The sequence below is a fragment of the Bison bison genome, unplaced genomic scaffold, assembly GCF_000754665.1.
Source record: "Bison bison bison isolate TAMUID 2011002044 unplaced genomic scaffold, Bison_UMD1.0 scf7180017864474, whole genome shotgun sequence".
NCBI classification, from domain to species: domain Eukaryota; kingdom Metazoa; phylum Chordata; class Mammalia; order Artiodactyla; family Bovidae; genus Bison; species Bison bison.
This window is the reverse complement of record NW_011495035.1, coordinates 3822511-3831625: the sequence shown is the minus strand read 5'-3', so window position 1 is coordinate 3831625 and position 9115 is coordinate 3822511. Positions and strand designations below refer to the sequence as shown.

At 39.0% G+C, this 9115-nt stretch overlaps 1 protein-coding gene across 1 annotated transcript in view; it reads left to right on the top strand.

Moving 5' to 3' along the window:
• SHQ1 (SHQ1, H/ACA ribonucleoprotein assembly factor) overlaps window positions 1-9115 on the top strand; it is a 103421-nt gene that overhangs the window by 5704 nt on the left and 88602 nt on the right. Inside the window, exons 3-4 of the mRNA XM_010861999.1 lie at window positions 2881-3003; window positions 4255-4415. Coding sequence (XP_010860301.1) covers window positions 2881-3003; window positions 4255-4415 — 284 coding nt within the window. The remainder of the gene's footprint in view (window positions 1-2880; window positions 3004-4254; window positions 4416-9115) is intronic.

Below are 9115 nucleotides of genomic sequence, written 5' to 3'. Positions count from 1 at the left end.
GGCTGAGTAAAACTCCATTGTGTATATGTACCACAGCTTTCTTATCCATTCATCTGCTGATGGACATCTAGGTTGCTTCCATGTCCTGGCTATTATAAACAGTGCTGCGATGAACATTGGGGTACACATGTCTCTTTCCCTTCTGGTTTCCTCAGTGTGTATGCCCAGCAGTGGGATTGCTGGATCATAAGGCAGTTCTATTTCCAGTTTTTAAGGAATCTCCACACTGTTCTCCATAGTGGCTGTACTAATTTGCATTCCCACCAACAGTGTAAGAGGGTTCCCTTTTCTCCACACCCTCTCCAGCATTTATTGCTTGTAGACTTTTGGATTGCAGCCATTCTGACTGGTGTGAAATGGTACCTCATAGTGGTTTTGATTTGCATTTCTCTGATAATGAGTGATGTTGAGCATCTTTTCATGTGTTTGTTAGCCATCTGTATGTCTTCTTTGGAGAAATGTCTATTTAGTTCTTTGGCCCATTTTCTGATTGGGTCGTTTATTTTTCTGGAGTTGAGCTATAGGAGTTGCTTGTATATTTTTGAGATTAGTTGTTTGTCGGTTGCTTCATTTGCTATTATTTTCTCCCATTCTGAAGGCTGTCTTTTCACCTTGCTAATAGTTTCCTTTGATGTGCAGAAGCTTTTATGAATTTTCTTCTCTTCATTGATAAGCCCTTCATTTCAGCTTATCTTGAAACCATTTATTTTCCTTCTGTAGAAGTCACTGGATTTTCCTTTATCAGTGAATCTGGAATAAGAATACCTTGTGTACTGTTGTGTGATTTATTCAGTGAATATTGACCTCAATGAGCTAGGGTAATGGAGGAAAGATGGAATGAAAGAGTTAAATGACAAAGTTCTAACCCATAACACAGTATAACTGATGAGATGAAGTACAATGAAACTGCCTTTCTAGGTAGTAAATCCACTTTTAATTGCAGATAAGGTGCATACTGAAGCACAGTTATTAAATCTTGAAAGTAAATGGGGGTTTAGGAAGGTTAAATATGTGGAAATATTTGGATTTAGTTGTGTTTGATATATTAGAATATGGCTAAGTGCACTGAAAGAGGTAGTTCAGTTCAGTTCAGTCGCTCAGTCGTGTCCGACTCTTTGCGACCCCATGAATCACAGCACGCCAGGCCTCCCTGTCCATCACCAACTCCCGGAGTTCACTCAGACTCAACGTCCGTTTTAAAATGTAAGAGTAGTGAATAATGTAATCTATTCATAGAGGAACCTAGATGAAGGTGATAAACCCTGTCAAGGGAAAAAAAGAAGTACATAGATGGAATTTGGGCTTGTATTAGACAGGCTTTAGGGATATATCTCTTGAGATATCAAAGAACTTTATCAAGCCATCATTGCCTTATTTAAGATTTTGTGTATATTTGAAATGGCTGCTATTCTTCATTGGATTCAGTTCAGTTCAGTTGCTCTGTCATGTCCGACTCTTTGTGACCCCATGGACTGCAGCACACCAGGCCTCCCAGTCCATCACCAACTCCCGGAGTTTACTCAAACCCATGTCCTTTGAGTCAGTGATGCCATCCAACCATCTCATCCTCTGTCCCCTTCTCCTCCCACCTTCAATCTTTCCCAGCATCAGGGTCTTTTCAAATGAGTCATTTCTTCGCATCAAGTGGCCAAAGTATTGGAGTTTCAGCTTCAGCATCAGTCCTTCCAATGAATATTCAGGACCGATTTCCTTTAGGATGGACTGGTTGGATCTCCTTGCAGTCCAAGGGACTCTCAAGAGTCTTCTCCAACACCACAGTTCAAAAGCATCAGTACTTCAGTACTCAGCTTTCTTTATAGTCCAACTCTCACATCCATACATGACTACTGGAAAAACCATAGCTTTGACTAGATGGACCTTTGTCAGCAAAGTAATGTCTATGCTTTTTAATATGCTGTCTAGGTTGGCCGTAACTTTTCTTCCAAGGAGTAAGCGCCTTTTAATTTCATGGCTTCAGTCACCATCTGCAGTGATTTTGGAGCCCAAAAAAATAAAGTCTGTCACTGTTTTCACTGTTTCCCTATCTATTTCCCATGAAGTGATGGGACCAGATGCCATGATCTTTGTTTTCTGAATGTTGAGCTTTAAGCCAACTTTTTCACTCTCCTCTTTCACTTTCATCAAGAGGTTCTTTAGTTCTTCTTCGCTTTCTGCCATAAGGGTGGTGTCATCTACATATCTGAGGTTATTGATATTTCTCCTGGCAATCTTGATTCCAGCTTGTGCTTCTTCCAGCCCAGCATTTCTGATGATGTACTCTACATATAAGTTAAATAAGCAGAGTGACAGTATACAGCCTTGAGATACTTCTTTCCCTATTTGGAACCAGTCTGTTGTTCCATGTCCAGTTCTAACTGTTGCTTCCTGACCTGCATATAGGTTTCTCAAGAGGCAGGTCAAGTGGTCTGGTATTCCTATCTGTTTAAGAATTTTCCACAGTTTGTTGTTCTTCATTGGACTAGATATCTTGATTTCACCGCCTCCCCCACTCCCCCACGCTAGAAATAAATCTTATGAGTAGCTACAGTTGAATCTAAGCTATTGCCTTCTCAGGCCATTGTGTTTTTGACCTGAACTTTTAATGTTATCAGTAGGTGAATGTGATATTGGGTAAGATTTAAGCATTTGCAGCTTAACAGATTAATTTCTCATAGAGAGGACAGCTGAATCAGTGGTTCTGAAAAACCTCATTTGAACCTTTTCCTATCTTGATTTTTATTTACTAACTATGTAATAAGGGCATAATTTTGGAGCTCTATGAAATAAAATGATAATTCTGAGATGTCTGTTTCTTAGGTATGTTTGTGAAGTGTTTGAGTATTTTAATTTAGCTAAACATAGAACCCATTTATCTTTAAGGAATTTTTACCATTCGGTTGCCCAAAGAAACTCCTGGCCAACATTTTGAAGGGCTGAACATGTTAACTGCTCTGCTGGCACCAAGAAAATCCAGGACTGCAAAGCCACTTGTGGAAGAGATAGGTATGTTTATTGCAGTTGGGAGGAAATGCAGGTAAGTGAATATTTGGAATGCTGTGTGTTTCTCGGGGAAAAGGGATATAGCACATAGGAAATAGGAGAAAATACTTCAGATGACAAGATGAGGAGATCATGTCACACCATATGAAAATAGTTCATTTGTTGACATTTAATTTAAGACATAAAGAACTCTGTTAAACCAGTAGGTCAGTCATTTTTTGGGACCAATTGAGGCAGCATCTATGTGTTTGGCAAAATATTGGCCTCTTGAGCTAAAACCAGAAGCCTACAATTCAGTGTAAGCAGAAAGCAAACACCACCCAGGTCAAAGAAGTAGAACATCTCCCATGTCCTGGAATCTTACCCTGGTTATTTCTCACTCCTGACTCTCCAAGGTAACCACCACCTTCAGTGTTGCCTGTTTTTGAATTGGATCAATATATATATAATCCATTCGGAGAAGGCAATGGCACCCCACTCCAGTACTCTTGCCTGGAAAATCCCATGGACAGAGGAGCCTGGTAGGCTGCAGTCCATGGGGTCGCTAGGAGTCGGACACGACTGAGCGACTTCACTTTCACTTTCCTGTGTTGGAGAAGGAAATGGCAACCCACTCCAGTGTTCTTGCCTGGAGAATCCCAGGGACAGGGGAGCCTGGTGGGCTGCCGTCTATGGGGTCGCACAGAGTCGGACATGACTGAAGTGACTTAGCAACAGCAGCAGTAGCATATATAATCCATTACAGTAAATGATCTTTGTTGTCTAGCTTCTTTCACTTAACATTTTTGTGAGATTTATCCATGTATAGCTGAGGTCTGTTTGTTTTTAACATGTTATTGTTTATATATCCTACCATTGATGGAACTTTGGCTTGGTTCCTTTTTTTTTTTTTGTCTAATAAGAATAGTGAGGTAAGGGCTGGGCAAAATAGGTGAATGGGATTAAGACATACAAACTTCCAGTTTTATAAGGAAACCACGGGGATGTAATATACAGCATAGGGAATCAGGTCAATAGTATTGTAATTACTTTATATGGGGACAGATGGTGGTCATTTTGTAATGTTTGCCAGTATCAAATTATTATGTAGTACACCCAGAATGGACCTAGTATGATACATTAACATGTTTCAAAAAAAAAAAAGAGAATAGCAGGAGTATTCTTTTGGGGTACATGGGCAGACGCTTTTTCCCTATACTTTTTCTTCCCCAAGGAAATCTAGTGCTTTAATGAACTAGTACTTTACATATTTAGGTGCTTCTGAGGTTTCTGAGGGAGGAGTGGAAGATGACGATGATGAGTTTGATTGGGAAATTGAACAGTCCCCCTATGAAGAGGTACCAGAAAGTGCCTTGAACCCAAACTGCCGCTACGGGTTTGGAAACTTGCGCTCAGGAGTGTTTCAGCGGTTGCAGGTATGATTTTCTAAAAGACCTTGGTATATACCAAGGGTTTGACCATTTGCATAGTTTAATTTCAGTTCTGCTCATACCTGGAGGTTTTCTTATGAAGATAGTAGGAGATGTTGTATTTAGAGCGCAAACCACAACTGCTCGCACGTGATCGTTACACAGTCACTCCCTTCTGTGTCACTGTCTGTGTAGCCCCGTCTCATTGTGCTTACACATGAAAGATGTCCTGGTACTTTCTTTTTTCTCCACTTCAGTTGTTATTTTAGACATGAAGTTTCCAAAATACAGAACAGAACCCCTCTCTCCTCATACTTCCTGAAAAGCTTTATGTTTTATACTTCTAAAAAATGAAAATTCTTTATTTGTGGCATGATGTCTCTTCTGTTTTATATGTAAATGAAGCAGAATATTCCTGATGAGAAGGGGTTTCCATCTTTTGATCAAATTGTTTAGTGTTTAGTGTACTGTAGGCACTTTTCTGTATTTACTCTTTGTGGGGTTTGAATGGAATCTTTTGTTAAAATCTGCTCTTTGGTCAGTTAGGCTAAAAAAGGAATGACATCACTCTCTTCCTCAGACAATGTGGGAAATTCTATTTCATGAATAAAATGGAGATTTTGGGTTATTTTCTACTTTAGTTGTATTATAGAAGGCAATATAGTTGATGTCTTACTTTAAAATTTTTAAATTTATTTACTTATTGAACTTTTTGGTCTAGTTTTACTTTTTTTTTAAATAGAATGTCACATAATTGAAACCATGCAACATGTAAACATGTAGCCTTTTCAGATTGGCTTCTTTTTTAGTAATATGTGTTTGTTTCCTTCATGTCTTTTCATGACTTGATAGCTCATTTCTTTTTTTTTTCTTTTCTGTTTCCTCTGACTGGAATAGAGCCCCAACCCTTAGCAGTAAAATTGCAGAGCCCTAACCACTGGACTGCCAGGGAGTCCCCTTAATTTTTTTCAAATGAAAGAAACATGTGATGAACAGTTTTTTAACTTCATTCCTTCTGGGTAGAGGATGTTAAACCTGCTTGGTATGTGGTTTATTATAGTAAGACATATTTGAGTCTGCTAAGGAAAGGTAAGGATCTGTGTTTTGGTCCTACTTGTACCTCTGTTTAAATTTGGAATTCAGGCCAGTTATTTGACCACAAATAAATTTTGTCTCCTCTTTGTAAAACAGCGATAAATTTGCTCACCTACTTTATAAGGCTGTTTAGAAAATTTACAGAGATGCTACATTTGAAAACTCTTGAGAGAAAAAAGATTAGCATGCTAGAAAGACTTCTGCCCTTAAGAAATTTAAAATGCTCTCAAAACTTCTTAAAAGAAACAAAATTGGGATTTACTTAAGAGCAAATAATACTGATGAGATACTTCATTCAAATGCCTTGTATGTTTTTCTGCCGAGTTATGGTTTCTCCATATTCTGTCTCCCTAACCGAATTTCCTGGTTATCTCTCAGGTAGTAAGAATAGAATCAGTTTTTTTCTACAGCAGAAACTACAGTAAATGGACCTCAGTTGTTTGGCAGAGAGTAGTCTGTGGTTAATCTTTTGGAGATTACCTGTCTAAAGCTATAAATGAACGAGAGAAGACTCCTGCAGGCTAAGGACAGATTGTATGTTCAGTCTGAAAGTGCTTGTTGATGCCAAGGAACTTGGTTTCTTCATTACTGCCGCTGTGGAGGGAAGATCCTCTCAAGGGGTTTCTGCCACGTTGCTGAGAAGATGCAGGACTGCCATGATGTGAGCCCAGGCCAAGTCCTTGGGAGGTCAGAAATTCTTGTATGTGTTGAAAATGTTCACTAAGTTAGTAGTTTAGGTTAAGAGAAAAGTTATTAATCGATATTCTTTTTATCTTTGAATGTCTTGTCTAATGCCCTGAATCTCTAGATTCCTGTCTCCCAGCTTAAAAAAACATAAGCGAATCATCCTCACATTTTTGGAGCCCTCCTGTAGCTCTTCCTGACTGCATCCCTCTGAACCTTGTTATTATAAACAATTTGAATGCCTGTTGTCTTCAACAGATGGAAAAACAAAATGCATTTGAGAAAATTCTAAAGGATAATGTAAATAGCAATACTGTTAACAGTGTAGGTATATAACCCCACATGTACAATGTAGGGATCACAAAAAGTTCTGAAACTAGAAGTTTTTTATATTGAGTTTGATGACATGACCTGATCAGAGCTGATATGTGAGTTTTTCAATAATTAAAAAAAAAAATCCCACTTAGTGTACATATTCAAAGATTTTGCAGTAGAAATAGCAATGAATTTAAATAGGGTGTGCTGCCCCAGACTTCTTAGAGGGGATTAAGTAACACATGGATTGTATGTGCACCATTACTTTTCTACACTCTTTTAAGAGTGAATCCTGAAGCTCAGCCCTCCCTGGGGAACTTGGGTAGACCGTGGACCTCAGTGACAGCTAGTGGACAGTATCTGGACCTCCAGTGACAGCTAGCAGCTGGTATGTGTGTCCCTGAGAGGCACTGGGCTGGGCTCCATGTCACCATTCTGTTGTGGCCTCATCGCTATTGTATATGCATATTCTACCACTGGATGAACCAATATGTAGTCTTTAAAGAATATTGTGTTTTCTTATATGGATTAAATGTGAGGTTTGTGGTGTCCTTCATGACAGTTTGGAAATGTCAGAACTTTTGAAAATCATGTGTGAATCAAGATGCCAGTAATTAAAGGATGCTGTCTTCAGGGTATTAAGGTACATGTGTTTTATGTGATCGTGCCACAGAAATCTTTCATAACCGGTATTACTTGCAGAGTTCAATTGCATTTATAACTGTTCTGTTTGTGACATTCATGTCATGCGATTAAAAACTGAACAATCATGTAAGATTAGCGTGTAAGACCTTTTTTTATGGATTGTAAAAAAAAAATTCTTTTTATTTTTAGAAATTTTATTATTTTTAAATTTTTAAAATTGCAGTATAGTTGATTTATGATATTGTGTTAGTTTCAGGTGTACAGCAAAGTGATTCAATTATACATGCATACATACATATATGTGTGTATATATGTGTATATTTCAGATACTTTCCCCTTATAGGTTATTAGAAAATGTTGACTATAATTCCCTATGCTATACAGTAGGTCCTTGTTGATTATCTGTATTTTACATGTGGTAGTGTGTATATGTCAGTACCAAACTCTTAGTTTATCTCAACCCCACGTCATCCACAAGACCTTTTTCTACTAGTAAACGAGCTAGAGGAAACTGAGACCATTATTGCATAAATAAGAACTTTGAGAACATATTTTCTATTTTAAATGATGTGTTTAAGAAACCACCATTTACAGTTCCTCTGGTTCTGCCTTTGGATGAGACAATATCCATAAAGTTTTGTTGACTCATATTTTATTAACATTTTTACAGTCTCTTCCCACCCACCCTCCATTAAATGAAATACAGCATCATTTTTCTCTGATGATAAAAGCAATATATATTCATTATAAAGATACAATATAAGAAAGAAAGTAAAACATCATCCATAATTCCAGTACCCAGTTATCTTCTCTGAATTGAATTATTTAACCCTTTATTGGGGGACAGTGTATAGTCTTTCATGTTTATTTCCCACCAGCCATTTACACAGGGTTTGCTTAGGACTTCTGTATTTTATGCTAATACTGAGAAGGAAATAAAATTATTTTTGCTGAAACAAATTCTCTGTCACCACCCTGCCCCCATACACATGTGTGCACGCTCACCCACACTCTTTCCTTTCTGAAATTTCTGCCAGCCACAGGGTGCCTTTGGAAAACTGCCCTGGCAGTTCCAAGTCAGGGCTTCTAACCAGGCTTCTGGCGTCAGTGGCTGCCAGCAGCAACAATCCTAGAGTCTCTGGACTCCCACCCAGCAGGCTCCCGGGACCACTGCTGCCAGCAGCCGCAGGATGCTGGCCTGCCGGCCCTTTCCTTCTCTCAGCTACAGTGGGGACCTGAAGCTGTTGTTTCCAGAGACCTACTGGCCTGATGGGCACACATTTCTTCATTTTCTCTCTGGAGAGTCTCTGCCTTCACTCTGCTGAAACTCACATTAGCCTTGTTTAGATCCCACATGACCTTTTCTTGGCGCTGCCCATCTTTAAATGGCTCTCCCAGTGCTGACCTTAGCAGTACTTTCACAACAAAAGAAAAACAAGAATCATTTTCACCCTGTTGTAGCGTGTCATTTCTCATCCTCTTCACTTCCTTTCTCTTGTTTGACAGATGCCTTAGATTTCACTGCTCCAAGCTCACTTCACTTTTTAGTTTGTTCCGTTTCACACTCCCCGCCCCCCACCATGCTGCCCAAGGCCTGCCTCGCTGCCCCTCCTGTCTCTGTGGTTGAGGAGGTGATGTCAGGCAGGTGAGGAAGCAGAGGAGAGAGAAAGAGTCCAGGTTGTCCTGCTCAGGGAAGAGATATGTCTGAGAAATTAAACCAGAACTCTAAAAATGTTTTCCCCTAGAAGCCTTGCTGCACGCTTGTAAACTCTGTATTGCTAGTGCTCTATTTCCAGTTTATTTTGAATTGAGTAAATTTGTGGGCTGCCCAGAGAATCTAACTATGATTTATAATCATGTATCTTTAGGAAAATTCATTCTGAGCCTCCTAAAAGTAAATTGTAAAAGAACTCTTGGAATGTAGTTTTTCCAAGTTTGGGGATCTGTTTTTTCCCCAGAATGTTTGT